At 46.0% G+C, this 22849-nt stretch overlaps 1 protein-coding gene across 2 annotated transcripts; it reads right to left on the minus strand.

The window, feature by feature from the left end:
* Nucleotides 1-314: 314 nt before the first annotated feature.
* Nucleotides 315-22489, minus strand: lyplal1 (lysophospholipase like 1). 2 transcript variants are annotated; one of them, XM_080472237.1, is made up of 5 exons: nucleotides 22393-22489; nucleotides 13949-14048; nucleotides 12412-12581; nucleotides 4831-4946; nucleotides 315-806 (listed from the first exon to the last, which is right to left on the minus strand). In XM_080472237.1, the coding sequence occupies exons 1-5, from the start codon at nucleotides 22475-22477 to the stop codon at nucleotides 567-569; spliced, it is 711 nt and encodes a 236-aa protein (XP_080328363.1). In that variant the 5' UTR covers nucleotides 22478-22489; the 3' UTR covers nucleotides 315-566. The 2 variants fall into 2 exon arrangements, with proteins under 2 accessions (XP_080328363.1, XP_080328364.1); XM_080472238.1 differs by having other exon boundaries at nucleotides 507-806; nucleotides 13811-14048; nucleotides 22393-22480.
* Nucleotides 22490-22849: the final 360 nt, after the last annotated feature.

The following is a 22849-nucleotide window of genomic DNA, read 5'->3' on the forward strand; positions in this document are numbered from 1 at the left end:
GTATACATATATGTGTGCTGACTAAAGGCAAGCAGGCCAACAGGCTTGTAATAATAGTTGTGTTATGAGTAAGTCCTCTGGCTCTGAGGCACATAAGTACTTTTTACAACTCTGCAGTTTTGCCAGATAAAGTGACCGACAGTGAGTGAACATTCTAGTAGTCCTGCCAAAATGAACACCGTTCTCTGAGAGAGCAAAGGAATTGCCAGTGGATCCAGAGGGTGAGGAATTCCCAAATGATTTCAGTTAATTATGCCCGGGGGCTGCAGAGGGAAACTAGCAACGGCTAAATCTGGTACGAAGCATCTTTTCTTGAAGATTAATGTTTATTGTACATAGTCTCTGAAAAAGAAACTACTAAGAAAATACTAGACTAAACTGAGTACCTTTTCCACCTCCCACGATGGACAGGCCCATCTCAGATATCTCGTCCGGGAGGAGCAAAGCTGTCAGCTGGCCTGCCCACGAGCAAACACTGGCAATCGCTCAAATTGAAGGAAAAATTTCAACATCTTCTGAAAATGATCAATTTATTGATAAAAATGAAGTGGAATGAGCAGCTTTGATCAGGGAGAGCTGGTGTCTGGGAGCCTGGTGAGTATCCAGCTTCTCAGCAGCTCCAGCTCGGCCCGGCAGAGCTGGTGCTGCAGGCCCGGGAAAGAGTGGAAGGACGTGGTCATACCGGCTTTGTCCAGCAGGGCCGCCGTCTGCTCCCCCCACCGATGGAGCACCAGATCGTCGCTGGTGCCGTGACACTGGAGCAGCTCAGGAAGCGACTGTCCCGCCCGGAGCCGCTCCTCCACCGCCTTCAACACAAACAAACCCAAATCGTTCATGATGATGAAAACACACCCAGAGACTTTGCAAAAGGTTCTGAGGTCATAAAACAAGTAAATTAAAATGAATGTACATCAAAGTGTACTACTGCTGCTCTTTGTTCTCTCCTTTATCCCTAAACTCCAACTGGAACAGCAGAAACTCTCCTCCTCTGAGTCTGGTTCTGCAGATTTCTCCTTCTCTGGGTCTGGTTCTGCAGGTTCCCCCTCCTCTGAGTCTGGTTCTGCAGGTTCCCCCTCCTCTGAGTCTGGTTCTGTAGGTTCCTATTTCTCTGGGTCTGGTTCTGCAGGTTTCTCCTTCTCTGGGTCTGGTTCTGCACGTTTCTCCTCTGAGTCTGGTTATGCAGGTTCCTATTCCTCCGAATTTGGTTCTGCAGGTTTCTCCTTCTCTGGGTCTGGTTCTGGTGGTTTCTCCTTCTCAGGGTCTGGTTCTGCAGGTTTCTTCCTGTTTGAAGGGAGTTTTTCCTTCCCACCATCTCCTCTACCTGCTTGTGTGGAATTGTTAAGTCTTGAAATGACCGTGTTGTATTTGTATTCATAGAAGTAAATGGAATTGAAATACTAAATTAGGTAACAAACTTTACTGGTGTCTGTATCTGCACACATGAAATGTGGATCTCTGCAAGCGTCTTTGTCTTTCACTTTTCTGAATAACATGTTTGAATCCTATCAGTTTCTCGACCGACAGCTGTCCCTGATGTGTATCTGAGGCCGTCCCATTGTTCCAGGGGCCTCCAGGGGCCTCCAGGGGCCTCCAGGGTCTTCCAGGGTCTTCCAGGGGCCTCCGGGGCCTGAGGAACTCACAGGCTGGTTGGAGTTACTACACTGTGCTCACTGTTTCTGCTTTTAACTGTCATATCTGAGTCATCACTGGCAACAGCAGAAAAGATGTGAAAAGCACAAAGCAAAACAACTGTAGTACCATGAGAGTACATTCATAGTGAATATACATTTATTTATAAGAACAAAGAATACAAATGGCTGAGCTGAAATGTGAAGCCAGGAGTTTGAAACTGAAAACGAACTTGAGAGATTCCTTCAACAAGGTTAATGATACAAAACATGTTCAACAAGTAGAACAGCCTGAAGTCCAGGCTCGTAGTTTTATTTTGACAGTCACCGTAATAACAGTCTGTCCACTAGAATGTCCGTGTTCTCCTATCGTTAATGTTTAGAGCTCATTGAGCTCTGCTGTATCTGTGTGGCATTACTAAAACAAACAACAGCACCAACTAGTTGCCCAACATGAAAACTACATCGTTTTCAAAACATTGCTGTGAAAACTCCAAACTTCTCTGTGCGATTGTAAACGACAGTCTGCACACAAAGTTCAAAGAGGTTCTCCTTAGCGCCCGAAGTCCTCAGTGTGTGCTCTCACCCTGCCACAAGTTGGACTTTTTACTGTGACGGCTGGAGGGTCGAGAGGAGCTGGAGGGGGCCAGGGCAAGTTCAGCCTGGGATTGGTTCACAGGGGCCTTTCTTTTAATTGAAGAATTTTTCAAAACGTCTTACATCAAGGTCTCTTGAGTGTTAAATTATGTTAAAGTTATTCTACCAGAAACAATCTTTAAAATATACTTCCAATAAAAGGTTTCACTTCAGCACAGAGAAAAAACCCGAGACCACGAGGAAACGAGGCCACGAGGAAACGAGACCAAGAGGAAACGAGACCACGAGGAAACGAGGCCACGAGGAAACGAGGCCACGAGGAAACGAGACCAAGAGGAAACGAGACCACGAGGAAACGAGGCCACGAGGAAACGAGACCACGAGGAAACGAGGCCACGAGGAAACGAGGCCACGAGGAAACGAGACCACGAGGAAACGAGGCCACGAGGAAACGAGGCCACGAGGAAACGAGACCACGAGGAAACGAGGCCACGAGGAAACGAGGCCACGAGGAAACGAGGCCACGAGGAAACGAGACCACGAGGAAACGAGGCCACGAGGAAACGAGACCACGAGGAAACGAGACCACGAGGAAACGAGGCCAAGAGGAAACGAGACCACGAGGAAACGAGACCACGAGGAAACGAGACCACGAGGAAACGAGACCACGAGGAAACGAGGCCAAGAGGAAACGAGACCAAGAGGAAACGAGACCACGAGGAAACGAGACCACGAGGAAACGAGACCACGAGGAAACGAGACCACGAGGAAACGAGGCCAAGAGGAAACGAGACCAAGAGGAAACGAGACCACGAGGAAACGAGGCCACGAGGAAACGAGATCACGAGGAAACGAGACCAAGAGGAAACGAGACCAAGAGGAAACGAGGCCAAGAGGAAACGAGACAACGAGGAAACGAGACCAAGAGGAAACGAGACCACGAGGAAACGAGGCCAAGAGGAAACGAGACCACGAGGAAACGAGACCACGAGGAAACGAGATCAAGAGGAAACGAGACCAAGAGGAAACGAGGCCAAGAGGAAACGAGACAACGAGGAAACGAGACCAAGAGGAAACGAGACCACGAGGAAACGAGGCCAAGAGGAAACGAGACCACGAGGAAACGAGACCACGAGGAAACGAGACCAAGAGGAAACGAGACCAAGAGGAAACGAGGCCAAGAGGAAACGAGACAACGAGGAAACGAGACCAAGAGGAAACGAGACCAAGAGGAAACGAGACCAAGAGGAAACGAGACCAAGAGGAAACGAGACCAAGAGGAAACGAGGCCAAGAGGAAACGAGACAACGAGGAAACGAGACCAAGAGGAAACGAGACCAAGAGGAAACGAGACCACGAGGAAACGAGGCCAAGAGGAAACGAGGCCACGAGGAAACGAGGCCAAGAGGAAACGAGGCCACGAGGAAACGAGACCACGAGGAAACGAGACCACGAGGAAACGGGACCACGAGGAAACGAGACCACGAGGAAACGGGACCATTGCCACTCATTTCCACTAGTTTCCAACCTGCAGATGCAGATGTGGCAGCCATGCTTCCACCCTCGGCTCACACACACACAGGAGCCCTCATGTCCGGCCGGCTCCACCTTTATGTGCAGAGAGGTGAGGAAGCGCACCAGATGTGAGTCAGGTGTGCTGCCTCACCTCACCTCACCTCAGGAGGCTGGTCACAGGACCCCTGGGGGAGGGGACGGCCACCGCAGGGGCAGAAAGCTAGTCTGGGATCTGCTTATGTGTCTGTTGTAGGGCTGGGCAATACGGCCAGAAGTCTACGTCACGGTATCATTTGGAGCATGTGCGGTAACTATATATTGAGATATTTTCTTTTCTTCTATACACAGATCCTCGGGTCCAGCTCTAGTATTTAGTGTCGCTCAGCTTGAACTTCTGTCTGTTGTCCACGTTTGGCATCAGCCCGCCCCCGTAACACTAACCCCTCTGCTGTGGTGGCAGGCTGGTCCAGTCAAAATCTCCACTGTGGGCCAAATTCATAGTTTCTCCCGTATACAGTGTATACAGCCCACTCCCACCATATCTCATGGATCAAACTGGTATTACAAGAATGGAAAGGCTGGTAAAAGTTGCTAAGGTTGACTTCTTGACATGTCAGTCACATGATAAATATAAGTCCTGATGGTATCTGATTGCACGAGGGGATTTCTGAATGCTTTTAACAAAAACCACCAGAAGATATTATATGTTGTGGAATAGCACGGTCCACTTTACTGAATTTAGCAATGTGGTAACACTGAATTTCATATGGGTACTCCAGAAAATGACCAAACTCAGCTAAAACTGGATCTGGTGCCAAACAGACTTTAGTTCCCGTAACACAATCACCCCAGTTCCATCCTGAGTGAGCTGTAACACAGTCCCATAATAACCTTTAAATCTAAACTTGAAAGTTTTTCTTTGTTGTGGTGCTGATGTGATGAAAATGTTACCAAACCAAACAATTACTGTGGCCCTCAGCAGGATCCTCTCCTCTTGTCATGTTGCCATGCCAACGTCACACACCGTACACAAACATCACGGATCTCCTCCCCTTTCAAACATTTCCTTAACTCACACTCAGAATTGTACCTGATATGTGACAGAGTCTTTGTTAAGGAAGCTGGAGAAGACAAAAACTCCTGCGACGTCCGGATGCTGCCGACACACCAGGTGAAGAGCCATGGCTCCGCCCATCGAGAATCCACCTTCCAAGAGAGAAGAGCAAACATCAACAATTTCCACTTTTTAACAGCCAAACTAAAAATACGTGATTCTAATTTGATTTCTAGCCCAGCCTCAAGATATTTAACCCTTCACAGAGGAAGTTGTCAGGGTACACAAATCATCTGGTTTTATGGTTATTCTGAGATTCTGACTCTGTCCCTGGTTTCAGACGTCTCCTCATCATGCCTGATTGCGGTTCCCTGATGTGTCTGAGTGATGATTGTCTGCACCTGGTGGCTGTGGGACATACTGAGCGTCTTCTATGTGTTGTGGCTGTTGGTTTGTTCTGTGTAGGTTACGGTTTAGTGGTTTTTGAACTTTGACCTTTTGTTTTTTTGCACTCCAATAAAAAGGGTTCCTGTTCCACCAATCGTGGTGTCTGACATCTTGAGTTCTCCTTCCAGCAAACCACAACAAAAGTGACCATATATGGTCAAATATCTGCCTTTTTTTGTTTCTTTAAATGGAACCCTTATGAACGTCTGACAACAACACAACACACATTCTGTGCAGGACACTAATTCCAAGTGAAGTTCATGATAAGACAACCTGCTCATGGAATCCACCTGGTATTTTATCTCATTTAGAGGCTTTTCAAATAGAAATTTGGGCCAGTTTCACACTTTGCAGCAGATTTCACCTGATATAAAAAGCATGTATTGGTTTTTATATATAATTAAAACGCTGAACAGTCCAGGTGGTCAAAAGAAACTCAAAGTCTTTTTCCCATTTCAGAGTTTTATTCTGACTAAAGCTGAACAGTAGCTCCTAATGTTTAGAAGCACCCTGTCCTCCCCCACATTCTTGAAAATCATATAATCATGTGAGCCAACACCCTTCACAGCATGCAGATATTTCCCAATGGGATCTTTACCCACCCCATATTCCGGGAATGATTTTACTGAATTCCCACAGTGTATATTGATCTCCGGGGATGCCAATTCTTTATCTACACATTCCTTCCACAAGAAGGAAACTCTAACAATACAAACCTGCGGATTTAGCCAAATGCTTGATCTACAAGTTAAATAAGGGGAAACCGACAGTTAATATTCAGACAGCAGGTGAATGGTTTTATTGATTTATTTCCTCAGTATGTGGACTGAACCATAAACTCTTCTAATAAGCAAACATGTTTCTGAACAACATGAAGTACTGTTAAATACAAAAGACATTTAATATCTTTGCTGTATTATTGAGCCAATTGAATGTTAATACGTTTTTGTTTATATTGCCCCTAACAGATGAACCTGATGTTAGAAAAGGAAAAACGTCTTTACCCAAAATCAATTTAAAAGCATAAATTTTTCCTTATGAAAGGTTCAATGTTTACAAGATGATGCTTTATGATTTTTATATAATTAAAGTTTTTCTTCTTTTTTTTCAACAAAATGATATCTCATAACCAAGGAACAATCTGATAGGCTCCTCAGAGTTTACTTAACCAGTTCTAATTAATATAGGATGAATTATCAGCTCGATTTAGAAGTTTTACCCAACATAAAAAAAACATAAAGGACAGAAAATTAAGAATTGTCTTTTAAAAAAAGCACTATTTTTCTAGTGTTTCATGGAAATTAGCTGTGATGTACATTACAGTAAATCATGTCTGTGTGTGGAGACATATACAAGCAGCTTTTGTGGGATTAATTCAAATATACAGAAATATTCGGCACCAAGTTTTAGTCAATTTAAATCTTTAGCTTTATAGTTCCCTGGAAACAGTGAAAACCAAACATTTCCATCATTATATTTAAAAAAACAGGGATGTGAAAAGTTCATATGTAAAAGAGGACGTTTGGTCTAAATATACTTAATAGGGCAAGTATAAAAGTCCCATCATGGAGGCACCACCAACCGAAGCTAACTCTGAGCATTTTATTCAGCCGGTGCTGGAAAATATTTCAAAAACAAGAGACGGATTGGACTTCTTAGTTCCACATCATCAGATCTCTCTCTTCTTTTATTCTGCCTTGGAATAAGCAGTCATTTCTGAGTCTGTCTTTAATCTCACACATCTGGGCACATGTAGGCACAGTGTGTACATCTGGGAAAGTGTGCAAGGACCCATCATCCTGTCGGGATCTGAGGAGAGTGATGGGATGGAGAAGGAGGAGGAGGAGGAGGAGGAGGAGGAGGAGGAGGAGGAGGAGGAGGAGGAGGAGTGGAATTCACATGGCTGGTCCTGCGTGTCCAGCAGACACCGCCGACACGGAGAAACCATCAATCACTGTCACCAGGTACAGAAACTATAGTCAACATTTACTGCAGTCAGAGACAAACGCCACCGTTTGTCTGATTTCACACCGTCTGGAAATGGAAGATCCTGCTTCCTGACACTTGTTTTAGTACGTAAACCTGAACAACTCCTCCTCTCTTCTAAAACTCTTTAACTACATGAAGCCACTCAACAACTTCTTTTCACTTGGGCCCCGTTTACATGGCAACGTTTTCAAGTGAAAACAGAAACTTTCTTCACGTTTTAGGTGTTCCATGACAATGGTGCTCGAAGCAACCGAAAACGCAACTTTTTGAAACGCTGCTACTGCACATGCGCAGAACGGCCAGAGTAAACAGTTCTTCGATATATACACAAGTAGATGAACAAAAACAATAATGGCAGGGGTGTCATAACTCCAAGTCCATATTCTCCTGGACTTGGTACTTTAATTTTGAGTCACCGTAATAACAATCCAACTTGGCAGTTTTATTTTGACAGTTACCGTAATAACAATACAACGGTGGCCTGTCCACTAGAATGTCCGTGTTGTGTCATTGTTAATGTTTAGAGCTCATTGTTCTCTGCTGCGTGTATGTGGTTTCATTAAAAAAAACAACCAACAGCACCAACTAGTGGCCTGACATGAACACTACATCATTATCTGTCTCTGCCATTTCCATGTAACATTTTCAAAACATTGCTGTATAAACACAAAACATTTCTAACACAATAGCACACAAACTGTTGTGCACTGCATTCCATCATAAGATAAAACTAATCTTAACTTTTGGCTTTTGGGTATGGCTGATAAGTTCATTAAATGGTTAAACTAGTGAGCAGACTCTGCATAAATGTCATGTGCAATAGAAACTAGAGACTTCATTTCTTTTAAAGCGGTGCAGTTTCTCAGCATTTTAATTTAGTAAATAAAAAACAGGAAACATGGAGGCTGTGTCAGAAAGAAAACTGATGTATAAACCCTGCAGTGGAACAATGGACAACCACATGAATCCAACACTTTAACCTGCACCAACCATCCATCTATTTTCTCCCGCTTATCTGTTTGCACCAGCAGCTGGAGAGCCGACAGGAAGGTGGAGAGCCCACAGGAAGGTGGAGAGCCCACAGGAAGGTGGAGAGCCCACATGAAGATGGCGCCCGGCGGGGGACATGAACCCTCTACCTTGAGACTGAGAGTCTCATGCTCTACCTACTGAGCTGGATGGGGGACATGAACCCTCTACCTTGAGACTGAGAGTCTCATGCTCTACCTACTGAGCTGGACGGGGGACATGAACCCTCTACCTTGAGACTGAGAGTCTCATGCTCTACCTACTGAGCAAGCTGGGGGCCTGCACCAACCACATGAAGCCAACACGTTAATATTAACCTGCTTCATTCACTTACTGATCCTTAAAACCTTAATCCTTTGTGAAGTTTCTTTGAAGAGTGAAAACACGGTGGAGGGATGCTAAATGCTAAATGCTAAGCTCCAGCATAGTAGAGGGAGCAAAGAGCCTCTAACATCTGCAGACTTTAACATCTGACAGAGTTGATGGAGATTGTGATTAAAGGCGTCGAATGGCTGTTAATACAACCTGGGCTGCTGTACGACTTCATGAAACCCTCTTTTGCTTCCATCTAGAGTGGGTGGAATGGACACCAAGCTGATTTGGGTTGTAGTATGGTTTGATCGAAGAATAGAGTTGTTTCTTTGGAAAGGAGATAAAGTAAAACAAGGTCCAAACTTGTCTCTATGGACTGAAACACTCTTTCATCTAAAGGTTGTGGGAGTCATGTAATATTTAACACGACTGAGTAAATTTACGGTTCACATGCACAGTGAACCACGGGGAGCGAGTCAATCAGCTGTGATCCGTTTTGCCTCCAGTACCTTGTTATTTCATTCTTCAAGATGGAAACGTGCAGTCCCCTGCTGCTACTGCGATGCTTTATCAGAAACACATGGTGAAAGGGGGAAACCATGCATGGCCTCACATGCAAACCGTGTGCACGACGCTCCGGATGTATCCAGTTAGTCGTAATGACCATTCCAGGCAGCTGCTTCCTCTGTTTACTTTGGATCAGACCCAGAGGCCAGGATTCGATGCAATTCATGCAAAAATCTGGTTTATTTGGAAAACTACTGGAGGCTGGTGCTGCCCGCGGCCGTATCGTTTCCTGTGTGCATAAGAAGAACACCACATCCTACAGGTGCATCACATCGAGCTCTGCTTCACGGTCTGGCTGCTTTCACCTCTTGAACTCGTTCTGAGAGCTCGCCACCCTCGTCTCGCCACCCTCATGGTAACTGGACGCTCGGTCACAATGTAGAAAGTCATCAGTGTAAAAAAACACTTGCTGGCCTCCCACACCACGTCTCCTTCTTGTGGGAACTCTCAGCAGTGTTTGCCGTGCTTGATCACAGCGCCTTCATTACACTGTTACTTATACGTGAACTTGATAAGCACAATATTTAATGCAAAAAGCATTTCAGGACCTGAAAATCCCCCCTGGAAACCCTTTTGTATTATCTGCTGGCAGCACTTTAAAAGACGCGGAAACCCGATGATGCATTCCTCATTTTATATCATGACAGAGGGGAGTTAAGGAGCAGACATGCTAAGATGGACTGCTGTGTCACTGTGTGTGTGTGTGTGTGTGTGTGTGTGTGTGTGTGTGTGTGTGTGTGTGTGTGTGTGTGTGTGTGTGTGTGTGTGTGTGTGTGTGTGTGTGTGTGTGTGAGAAGAGTGGAGTGGAGTGGAGTGGAGAGGAGAGGAGTGAGGAGACGGTGGGGGGGTGTAGGTCTGATCTTCAGTGTTTGAGGGTTTAGACGAGGAGGTGGGTCAGACACACAGTGAGAGTCTTCTCAGATCCTGCACATTCATTGAGTTACTGAAGTATAACTTCTAACCCCAACTCTGAGTCCAGCATGAGCTCCTTTACAAAGCTTGTTCCTCCATTGTACAAAACTCAAGATATTTCCCTACAAAGCTGTGATGGCTGTGCAGATGAGCTGACTTTCATACGCTGCTCTCATTGTTAAATTAATTGAGCACGTATGACAGAAAATATAACACCCATCCTAGCTTTGCTTCAGTGGCTGCCTGTGCGTGTTACAGTTCATATTGAACTACTTTTGTGATTGTTTTAATCCTTAACTGCTCTCGTTCCACCTTTCAGAGTTCCTGCTCAGTGTCTTAGGTCAGCTGATCAGTTGCTCCTCCTCAGTATTACTATAGTGTAGGTCTTAGGTAGGTTTGGGTACCGAGCACTGATTCACGTAAAATCAAAAGCTGCAATCCCACCGCAAACAGTACGGTCAAAATGTAGGCAGAGTTATGAGTTGAGCAAAGAACGGTGAAGCGGCCGGCGGTGGACGGCCGTCAGAATAAAAGCCTTGGGCCTTGTTCTCTGTGACTCAGCTTAAATTTCTCCTTGTGAGCAGCAGCGTCCAGCTCCTGCTGAAGCTCCGCCCCTCTTGTTACTGAGAGGAGCGTCTGCACCTCGTCTGAACACCAGGGGGCAGTGGAGCACCGACATTTCAATAAACCAGTTAACAAAACAACCAGTGAGCACAAAGCGGCGGATGTAAACAACAATGGAGGGTCTATGGCCGATGAAATATCTAAATATTGCGGGCAAGTCGAGAGTGACGATCGTCACTGACCAATCAGCAGACAGCTGCGTTGTAGCTCCGCCTTATGAGACCCTTCCTCAGTGCTAGTTACCTCAACGGAGGGGGGGCGGAAAATTGTAGCCGGTGGTTACGATTTCTTCCATACCATACACAAATTTGTCAGTGGCGATACACGAAAACCCGTCACAAGCAGCATGGAGGGACCGCAGCTAAACAGGACCATGTTTCGGTACATAAAGGCATCCTTGAGACTGTGAGGGAGAGGAAGAGTAGGCGATTTTCCGAGCCAGACTTGAACACAGCATTGCAGCACACAAGCGTAATGCCAGAGTTGCAGCAGTGAGACGAGCAGCATGGCTGATTGAAAACCTTCAAGAGGCTCCACTTTTCAAAACGTAATGCAGATTACGCTCGCTGCAATATTTGTGAGGCGACGTGCGAGGCCAACGGCGGGAATACTTCTAATCTTAGGAAGCTTCTGGTGAAGTACTAGATGTTTCTCCAGGATGAAGAGATTCTCATTTGTTTAAACTTCTCAGCCCTCTATGGACCGTCAAGCAATGTTTCCTGAGGGGAAAGGAATAGGAGTTACTGGAACTGCTTGTAATTTGTGCCTTATAAAGAAAAAACACTGCGTAGTAGTAGTTAAGGGTTTTCATGTTGAAGACATTTGATAGAACTGTGATGTTACAGTAGAAGCACTTGGATGTTGTTTTGATTGATTTATTAAAGTTTACATGATTTAAAATGAATATGTTCAACTGAAAATTTTTGATATTTTATGATTAAACAAATGAAGATTTATTTCCACATTAACACACAATAGTACTGAAAATTGGTACCGTTGAGTACCGGTATTGATTCCCAGGTACTGGGTATCGGTACCGTATCGGTTAAATGTAAAAGGTACCCGACCCTACTACTAGTCAGGGATCAGGTCCTCCCTGCTTATGTCATTTGGCTTTCTGCGTTTAGGTTTTCCCCTAAAAAATAAAAATACCATTCATTTTGCAGTTCAAAATAATAATAAAAAAGTCAAATATGCCTGTAAAAAGAAGCAACAGATGGTTGTTTGAATAATGTATTTGAACCATCTGACATGTACATTTTAGTATTTGGTTTAATATGAAGAAAATATGAGTTGGCCAGTGGAGAGCACCGATTTGTTCATGCATTAAATTAATATTAGGTATATAAAATTATAAAATTAGGTACTTATGATCAATTAAAAACAGTTTGCAGTCTTGAACTGTTACCCAATATATGTTTAGCATTGTGAGATATATAATTGTACAACCTTTCACACAACTGGAGCAGTAAAGTTCCCTCCTTCAGGGATCTGCTGCTCATTTCAATCCGGACTAAGAGGCAGCATGAGATTTAGACCCTGATTACACCACGTCTCGAGTGAAAATCCTTAATGTTTGCATTTATGTTGTTGCACGGTTGTCGTGTAAGGTCTGAAAGTGTGATGCAGCCTCTCAGACACCGAGCATGGAACTCAACAGACAGGAGGGAAAACTCTGATCCAGCTCACATGTTCATGAACTTCAGATCTGACCCTGCGTGAGGCTAAAGTCCTTACCGATGACGATCCTGTGTTTGGGAATCCCGGCGTTGAGCTCGTCCTGAATGACGGCGCCCAGAGAGTCACACATGTGGTCGATGGACTCCAGATGCTCCGGGCAGTCCTGTGAGATCTTGCGGCGATCAAACCAGACGGTGGACGGAGCGCCTCGCATGGGAGTGTACGGCCTGAAGGCAGCAGGACGCCAAGCACAGGTCAGGCACGAGGAAACAGCCACATATTCACTGAGCTTTCAGAGGTACCGGAGTCTTCACATGACGACTCAAAACAGAGGATCAGGTCGGCCATACTGAGGTTTATATGAGCAGCACCATCAGGAGGACATGTGATAACAAAATGGTTCCTGATAAATACAAACACTTTTATTATTCTGTCAGATAACAGTGCCCACATTTTGTCATAGTGGAGATTTTCCACCAGTGGTTCTTGTTTTTGCTCATTTTTGTTGATTTTCCTGTTTTGTTTTGAAATGTACTGATACAGATTAAGTTTTTTGCAACATTTTCTTGTTTGACTTGATCTATAACTTCATGTACGTATGTTCAGTGAATTAATGAAATAATAAAAACATGTAGCAGAAAGCTGAGCTGTGGGTTCTCTACTTATAGAATAGAATAGAATTTATTGAATTCTGGACCATCTTCTAATGAAGCTGCTCTTGGTTTAGGTGAATGAGCTTCTTTCCTTTCTCACTATCCATACAGTGATGTTTTACAGGTTACTAACTCTGTGGTCTGTTTGCTTGCTGCTCTCTGTCCTTTGCTTTTTAAGGTTGCTCATGTGAAATAGTTTAGTTTTTCTGTCTTAAAGTGTTCTGAGAAAACAATGTTATTGGCACACAGAACTGAATTGCAGCGGATGCAGAAGATGAGGAGGGTCAGGGTTAGTGCTGCCAGCAGACTGAAGACAGTACTTCCATACACAAAGAAAGTAGAGAGTAAACAACTGGAAGTTTGTGATGGACAGTGAGAGGGTTAATGTCTGTTTGCCTGTTGCTCTCCTTTTCTTTCTGTTCTCTCACTATAACCGGAGCAGTAGAACCTGAGTCTGCTTCTGCAGTTCTCTTCCTGTTAACACTTAGTTTTTCCTTTTCACCGTCTTCTCTACGTTCTCATGTGGAATCATCATTATTTCCTCTGTCAAAGCGCCTTGAGATGACTGTATTGCATGTGGCGATGGATGAAAAAAACTATTTAATTAAAGTGTATATTCATTATGACGGTTTAAAAAAACAAACTTAATAATTGGTCATCTTCACGATACTGAGATGTTTGCTATAAACAAACACGTTGCTTGGTCTAAAGACAGATGAACTGCAGTCTGAATGAGTGCTCACAGTTGGTAGATTTGCTTGAATTAAAAATCATTCTCATGGTATTTCTATTTTATTCATTACCTTTGCCCACCAATGGATGTCCCCATTACAGACATCCATAAAACCATCTCCTCACAGTGTTTTGGTTACTTATGGCTTATTTAAAGGTCGACAAACCCCTCCCAGTGTGAACGCAGAGTTACTTGGTTGAAGACGCACCGGGCGGGTGCTGTGGGGTAAAGGACTCGGATGTGGCTGAAGGCCAGGTCTTTGCCCAGAACGTCTCTCACCCAGGCTCTGAGACCGCGCCCCGTGTCCCCTGCAAAGACAAACCACAGGGATTAGGAAACAGGATGATGATGTACTACATCAAACACATGTGGGACAATGACTGTGAGGCAGGAGTGTCAAACACGTGTTAGTTCAGGTTCCACATGCAGTCCAAGTTCATCTTGAGTGAACCGGACCGGTAAAATAATAACCTTTAGATTTAGACCTTTCTTTGTTGGCGCAGAGCATATGTTATAATAATATTCATTTAATGTAGGGGGAACTTACATTGCATTATTCATTCACTCCATACTGGATGGTGGTAAATTACATATGTAGCCACAGCTACACCAACCACTCACTCTCTCACTACATTCACCCTCTGACCCACCCTTCACCCCTCCCAAACCTCATCAGGGACCAGATGTTTAGCCTCATCTTTTAACCGCTGGCTGTCAGGGTGGTGTCCCAGTAACTCGGTAGGCTTCATTAATAATTGGAAGTCCTTCTGGGACAAGCCTGGTCTCATCAGGAGGGACGGCATCCATCCCACGTTGGATGGAGCGTACCTCTTATCTAGAAACAGAGTTAAAAGCTTAGCTCCTCCATCCTGACGTAGCAGAGTGGGGACCAGGCAACAGAGTGGCAGTCCTACACGCCTCTCTGAGTTTCCCTCTGGGCAGTCACCAACCATAGCTAACTTAGTTAAACATCCCATAGAGACTGTGTCTATCCCTCGGACCACCACAAGTATAAAACTATCTAAACCTAGGAAAACTACTTCTAATGACTACAAAAACTTCATCCGTATCAAGTGTGAAACTAGACAAAATCAAGACAAACAAATGAGATGTGGTTTCCTAAACATGAGATCTTTATCATCCAAAGCTCTTCTAGTCAATGATCTGATAAGTGAACACAACATTGATCTCTTTGGATGAACAGAAACCTGCTACGTAAAGATGAGTATGCTAGTCTAAATGAAGCCTCCCCTCCAAGTCATACTAACACTCAAATAGCTGGTGGAGGTGGTGGAGGAGGGTGGAGGCAGCCATCTAGAACTCTCACTTACTAATTAATATTAACCCAAAACCCAACTTTAGTTCTTTTGAGAGTCTGAGCATGACCATGCCACACCCGTCAAATAAAATAGTAAATTCTGTAGAATCTGTAATCATTTCTCGTCCTCCTGGACCTTCTTCAACTTTTCTAACTGAATTCTCTGAATTGTTGTCAGATCTAGCCCTGACTAAAGATAAGGTTATCATGGTAGGAGACTTCAATGTTCATGTTGACCTAGAAAATGATAGTTTCAGTGCAGCTTTAGATCTACACTTGACTCTCTAGGTTTCTCTCAGGTAGTAGACGGGCCTACCCAGAAACATCTCCACACCCTAGACCTTATTCTAACTTATGGTTTGAATATAGAGCATCTGACCATCTCTCCTCACAATGATTTCCTGTCAGATCACTTCTTAATAACCTTTGACTTTGTTCTAAATAGTTCTAACCCTCCGGTTAAAGCCGTGTTAACCAGGTCTCTCTCTGATAACATAGTAACTAAATTCAAGGAAAGAATTCCCTCTGCTATAGAATCAGTAGTGAATCTTCCTGACCCGTATACTGTTGCTAGCTCAGACATTGAATACCTAACAAACAGTCTGACAGATATGCTAAAAACAACGCTAGACGACATAGCTCCTCAAAAAATGAAACTGAAAAAACAGGAAAAGTCCTCCCCATGGTTTAACTCATCAACCCGCCAGCTTAAACAACGCTCCCGTAGATTAGAAAGAACTTGGCGTTCAATAAAAACAGAGCTAGATTATATAGCCTGGAAGGATAGCTTCAAAACTTATAAGAAAGCTCTGAGTAGAAGTAGAACTAATTACTACTCATCCTTAATAGAGGAAAACAAAAACAACCCCCGCTTTCTTTTCAGTACTGTAGCCAAACTGACCAAGAACCAAAATAGTGTTGAGCCCACCATTCCTATCAATATATGTAGTGAGGACTTCATGAAGTTCTTTCAAAATAAAATGACAAGGCTTAGGGATAACATCCATCAAACCCTACCGTCCGTTAGCCCCATAACAGAGGAACTGGTTAAACCTAACAGTCATCTGGAATGCTTTCAGCAAATACAACTAGTCCAACTAAACTCCCTTATTTCTTCTGCTAAACCAACTACTAGCCTGTTGGACCCAATTCCTACTAGAATTCTGAAAGAGGCACTGCCACTAATTAATAATTCTATACTCGCAATTATTAACCAGTCTCTACCAATAGGCTATGTGCCACAATCCTTTAAACTAGCAGTTATTAAACCTCTCATTAAGAAGCCAAACTTAGACACAAGCCTTCTCTCAAACTACAGGCCCATCTCCAACCTTCCTTTCCTGTCAAAGGTTCTGGAGCAAGTAGTGGCTAAACAACTCCAGGATTATCTGCAGGAGAATAATCTGTTAGAGGACCTTCAGTCCAGCTTCAGAATGAACCACAGTACAGAGACTGCTCTGCTAAAAGTTACTAATGACCTTCTAATGGCCTCAGATAGAGCTCTTCTATCTGCTTTACTTCTTCTGGACCTTAGTACTGCATTTGATACTGTCCATCATAATATACTTTTAAGGAGATTAAAAGATGGCGTCGGCATTAAAAACTTAACTTACCATTAAACTGGTTTAAATCATATTTATCTGACCGCTTTCAATTTGTTCATGTAAATAACAAATCTTCAATACATGAAGGGGTCCTGTGTGGAGTACCACAAGGCTCCGTCCTCGGACCCAGATTGTTTAATCTCTAGATGTTACCACTCGGAAATATTATTAGGAAACACAACATTAACTTTCATTGTTATGCAGATGATACTCAGCTCTATTTATCAGTTAAAGCCAATCAGGCCGACCAACTTGTTAAACTAGAGTCCTGCCTCAGGGACGTTAAGTCCTGGATGTCTATCAACTTCTTAATGCTCAACACATCCAAGACTGAGGTTCTAATCCTAGGTCCTAAAAAGCTCAGGGATTACTTTTCAGATAGTCTGATTACCTTAGATAATATTACCTTAACCTCTAACAGTGATATTAGGAACCTGGGTGTTATTTCTGATCAGGATCTGTCCTTTATGTCCCATGTTAAACATGTCTCCAGGACAGCCTTCTTCCATCTAAGGAATATTGCAAAAATGAGAAACTTCTTGTCCTTCAAAGATGCAGAACAAATGCTTCCTGCCTTTGTGACTTGAAGATGAGATGATTGTAACTCCCTAATGTCAGGATGTCCAAACTCCTCTGTTAGGATCTTCCAGCTAGAGCAGAACGCTGCTGCAGGTTTACTAACCAGAACTGGAAGAAGAGAGCACATCTCCCCAGTCTTAGCATCCTTACACTGGCTTCACATCAAATCTAGAATAGAATTCAACATCCTTCTGATCACATCTAAAACTCTTCATCACCAGGCTCCGTCCTATATGGAGAAACTTCTAGAAGTGTCTCACCCTCCACGAGCCCTTGGCTCTGAGGATGCAGGACTGTTGGTAATCCCTAAAGTCCTTCAAAGTAAAAGAGGAGGCAGGAGTTTCAGCCATATGGCTCCTTTACTCTGGAATCAACTAGCAGCCTCGGTCCGAAGGGCCGACACCATTAGTTTATTTAAGAGGAGACTAAAAAGCTTCCTCTTTGATAGAGCTTCTCATTAGGAATAGAATAGGAGCACTAAGTTGAGCTGCTCTAGGCCTAGACTGCTGAGGGGATTTCCTCTCTCCCGTTAAAGGGAGGAACTCTATATTTGGAGCTTCTGTTTCTTGTCTTTCTTTCTTTCTCTCTGTGTAACAACATTACTGGAGCCACCAGATCCTGACAGGAGGGGAGCAGGATCCAGGGGATCAGACCCAAGACTCCCAGAGTGGAGTTACCACGGTCCTACTACCCGACCCCCCCACAGCACCGGGACCCCCCCACAGCACCGGGACCCCCCCACAGCACTGGGACCCCCCCCACAACACCGGGACCCCCCCCACAGCACTGGGACCCCCCCACAGCACCGAGACCCCCCCACAGCACCGGGACCCCCCCACAGCACCGGGACCCCCCCACAGCACCGAGACCCCCCCACAGCACCGAGACCCCACCGCAACGGCACGGCCCTTAAACTCCAGACTGAGATTGGTTCATCATCAGACCAACGCTCATCATAGACTTTTCTTAGTATTTGTACTTCTCTGGTCTGTCTGCCTCTCTCTCTCTCTCTCTTCTATTCCTCTCTCTCTCTCTCTTCTATTCCTCTCTCTCCCCCTCTTCTATTCCTCTCTCTCCCTCTTCTATTCCTCTCTCTCTCTCTCTCTTCTATTCCTCTCTCTCCCTCTTCTATTCCTCTCTCTCCCTCTCTTCTATTCCTCTCTCTCCCTCTTCTATTCCTCTCTCTCTCTCCCTCTTCTATTCCTCTCTCTCCCTCTTCTATTCCTCTCTCTCTCCCTCTTCTATTCCTCTCTCTCCCTGTCCTATCCCATGTACTTCTCCCCCCAACCGGTCAAGGCGGATGCCCCCCCGCCCTTCCAGAGTCTAGGCTCCGCCCCCTTTCTTCCTGAAGAGGGACATCTTATGAACTGTTCTTCCTGAGAGGGAGTTCTTCCTGGTTTCCACTGTTGCTTGTTCCATCTGCTGCTCTGGAAGGTTTAGTTGGGTTCTGTTGTTCTCTATCATTGTAAGAGGTTCTGGAAGGTTTAGTTGGGTTCTGTTGTTCTCTATCATTGTAAGAGGTTCTGGAAGGTTTAGTTGGGTTCTGTTGTTCTCTATCATTGTAAGAGGTTCTGGAAGGTTTAGTTGGGTTCTGTTGTTCTCTATCATTGTAAGAGGTTCTGGAAGGTTTAGTTGGGTTCTGTTGTTCTCTATCATTGTAAGAGGCTCTGAGATGTTTGTTGATGTGATTTACAAATAAAATTGAATTGAATTGAATTGACCACTACCAACCACTCAGTCTCTCACTACATTAACCCAGGCAGTTTGGGGTTCAGTGTCTTGCCCAAGGACACTTCAGCATGTAGGCAGGCAGAGATGGGAATCGAACCTGCAACCTTCTGATTGAGAGACGACTGCTGTACCAACTGAGCCATGTTGTAATGAAAATGTCTGTATTTTTACAAAACCAACAATTCCTGCAGAAAGTGTCTAATCTCACATCAATCAGATTGTAATGAAACCTTGTGGTGTGAAATGTCCAGGAGCTGCTCCTGTTGCATTGTGGGACTCCCCCCCCCCCCCCGACAGCACGGCTCTCAGGCTGTTTGATAGCAACCAGCATCAGCAGCTCAGCTCCTCTCTGGGTCGTGTCACTGCTCTGAAGAAATGTGGAAGACCTTTCCCTCTCCCAATATTTCCTTCCACTGGATAGAGCTTTTCCTCAGCTTTAAAATGAGCTATTATTTGTGTTGATACGTGGACGAGCAAGCCAGCTACGAATGTTTTTGTGGATCGTCTAGCCTTGGGATCTATGTTTAGCACAAGCAGGAGACCTCCCCAAGATGGCGGCGCTGTGGGCACGTCACGTCAACAGGCGCGGATAGGCCGTGTGATTTCTAGGTTTTATATCTGTGGAACAGAAAGCCTGATAACGAGCTGCAATCAGCTGTGTTGAAGCAGAGACATGGAAAACATGCAGGGCTGTGGCCCTCCAGGACCTGAGGTTGACGCCCCTGTCTAGTGGAACAGTATCGGCCCGCGGGCCTGATGTCTGACACCCTGGCTGTGAGCAATGACAGTATATCTGCCACCAAACCTGGTAGTACTGATATACTGTCATTGCTCTGGTCTCAGACGTTCAGCTTCCTCCCTTCCACAACACGAGAGCTGCCAAACATCCAACACAGAGGACGTGTTGGAACAAACACAGTGGATTCATGTCATTCTGCTCTGGGACATGATCAATCACAACCTGCACCATATCTTACAAATAATCCTCATTGTGGTATACCGTATAGTTCCCAATAGAGGAGCACCGCCTAACAAAGAGGTGGAGCAGAAAGAACAAAGCTCAGTGCTTGATGAAATAGGATATGTTACACTGGGTGCTTTACTGTGAACGCCGCTCCGCCCGGGGAGGAGTTTACTGTGAACGCCGCTCCGCCCGGGGCGGTTTACTGTTAACGCCGCTCCGCCCGGGGAGGAGTTTACTGTGAACGCCGCTCCGCCCGGGGCGGTTTACTGTTAACGCCGCTCCACCCGGGGAGGAGTTTACTGTGAACGCCGCTCCGCCCGGGGCGGAGTTTACTGTGAACGCCGCTCCGCCCGGGGCGGTTTACTGTTAACGCCGCTCCGCCCGGGAGGAGTTTACTGTGAACGCCGCTCCACCCGGGGAGGAGTTTACTGTGAACGCCGCTCCGCCCGGGGCGGAGTTTACTGTGAACGCCGCTCCGCCCGGGGCGGTTTACTGTTAACGCCGCTCCGCCCGGGAGGAGTTTACTGTGAACGCCGCTCCGCCCGGGGAGGAGTTTACTGTGAACGCCGCTCCACCCGGGGAGGAGTTTACTGTGAACGCCGCTCCGCCCGGGGCGGAGTTTACTGTGAACGCCGCTCCGCCCGGGGCGGTTTACTGTTAACGCCGCTCCGCCCGGGAGGAGTTTACTGTGAACGCCGCTCCGCCCGGGGAGGAGTTTACTGTGAACGCCGCTCCACCCGGGGAGGAGTTTACTGTGAACGCCGCTCCGCCCGGGGCGGAGTTTACTGTGAACGCCGCTCCGCCCGGGGCGGTTTACTGTTAACGCCGCTCCGCCCGGGAGGAGTTTACTGTGAACGCCGCTCCGCCCGGGGCGGTTTACTGTTAACGCCGCTCCGCCCGGGAGGAGTTTACTGTGAACGCCGCTCCGCCCGGGGAGGAGTTTACTGTGAACGCCGCTCCACCCGGGGAGGAGTTTACTGTGAACGCCGCTCCGCCCGGGGCGGCGTTTACTGTGAACGCCGCTCCGCCCGGGGCGGTTTACTGTTAACGCCGCTCCGCCCGGGAGGAGTTTACTGTGAACGCCGCTCCGCCCGGGGCGGTTTACTGTTAACGCCGCTCCGCCCGGGAGGAGTTTACTGTGAACGCCGCTCCGCCCGGGGCGGTTTACTGTTAACGCCGCTCCGCCCGGGAGGAGTTTACTGTGAACGCCGCTCCGCCCGGGGCGGTTTACTGTTAACGCCGCTCCGCCCGGGAGGAGTTTACTGTGAACGCCGCTCCGCCCGGGGCGGTTTACTGTTAACGCCGCTCCGCCCGGGAGGAGTTTACTGTGAACGCCGCTCCGCCCGGGGAGGAGTTTACTGTGAACGCCGCTCCACCCGGGGCGGAGTTTACTGTGAACGCCGCTCCACCCGGGGCGGAGTTTACTGTGAACGCCGCTCCACCCGGGGCAGCGCTGCTTCGTCATTTTCCTGAGTAAGAAGACACATTGGCAGGAAGGACCCCAGCTGTGTTGTCGGCAGCTGCTGAAGGTAACGAAAACGTAACTTGTAATCTAACTTAGTTACTTTTGGGTGAAGCTGTCCTCAGCTTCAGGGTTGACGCCCTCGTCTCACAGCCGGAGGACAGCAGGACATGGAAACTCAGTTTCTGAGGTCAACACTTGTATTTATTGGCCTCTTACTTCTATGTACTGCTTCTTGATAGATCTGCTCAGCATATGAACGCTCGCTCTCTCATGCACACTGGTCAAGCAAGCAGTGCGCATGTTAAAGGGACCACACACACACACACACACACACACACACACACACACACACACACACACACACACTCTGAAGTTTTATTGAAATGTTTTCTAACAGTAAATGTGGCAGTACCATAAAAGAACTAATTTTGAATGTCAGTCCATCACAATGTAGGAATGTTGTTCAAATAACATCTGTGGAAAAAAATAAATGTGTGTATTGGCCTAAGTACTCTGTATCAGTATTGGTGGGTACTCAAAAGGAAATACTCATACACTGCTCATTTTGGAAAAAACGTGGTATTGGTGCATCCCTACTTATGGGAGCAGAAGAAGCAGAGGAGAGAGAGAGAGAGAGAGAGAGAGAGAGAGAGAGAGAGAGAGCAGAGGGCTGAGAGAGAGCTAGAGAGAGAGAGAGAGCGAGAGAGAGAGAGTAGAGGGCTGAGAGAGAGAGAGAGAGAGAGAGAGAGAGAGAGAGAGAGCAGAGGGCTGAGAGAGAGAGAGAGAGAGAGAGAGAGAGAGAGAGAGAGAGAGAGAGAGAGAGAGAGAGAGAGAGAGAGAAAGGGAGCGAGAGAGAGAGCAGAGGGCTGAGAGAGAGCGAGAGAGAGAGAGCAGAGGGCTGAGAGAGAGAGAGCGAGAGAGAGCAGAGGGCTGAGAGAGAGAGAGAGAGAGAGAGAGAGAGAGAGAGAGAGAGAGCGGAGGACTGACAGACCTGACCCGTGCAGGAAGAGGACAGAGGCGGACTGTTTCCCTGAAGGAGACACAGCACACATCCGGAGCTTCCCCACCGCCGCCATGACAGCCCACCGGAAGTCACATGAGAGCCAATTCTCGCGAGACGTTCCTCATCTATCAGCGTGACCGCCATATTGGGTGGGTCATTGCTCCTCCAGTAAATTTATTTCTATCAAGGAAGGAGAAATTTACACAAATAAAACAATCACAATTTACAGAAATTATTTGTGACAAATGGCTGACATATAGTTGTGAGCCAGAATGTGTCTGTACATTCAAGTTCAATCCCGATTAATTTTACAGCGAAAATAAATTATACATGAGCAAGCAAAGGACACAGTCAAGATAAAAAAAAAACCAACAACTCCTTTTTAACAAGAAGAAACCTGCAGGGGATAGAAAGAGAGTAAAACGATGGGATGGACAGACAATTT

This window comes from Lipophrys pholis, assembly GCF_963383615.2.
Source record: "Lipophrys pholis genome assembly, chromosome: 9".
NCBI lineage: Eukaryota > Metazoa > Chordata > Actinopteri > Blenniiformes > Blenniidae > Lipophrys > Lipophrys pholis.

Coding starts and splice junctions, on each gene's coding strand:
- lyplal1 (XM_080472237.1), bottom strand. CDS start 22,477: ATGGCGGCGGTGGGGAAGCTCCGGATGTGTGCTGTGTCTCCTTCAGGG. Junction 4,947..12,411: donor CAAACACAGGATCGTCATCG/GTAAGGACTTTA, acceptor CTCTCTTGGAAG/GTGGATTCTCGATGGGCGGA. Junction 807..4,830: donor AAGACTCTGTCACATATCAG/GTACAATTCTGA, acceptor TTTGTGTTGAAG/GCGGTGGAGGAGCGGCTCCG.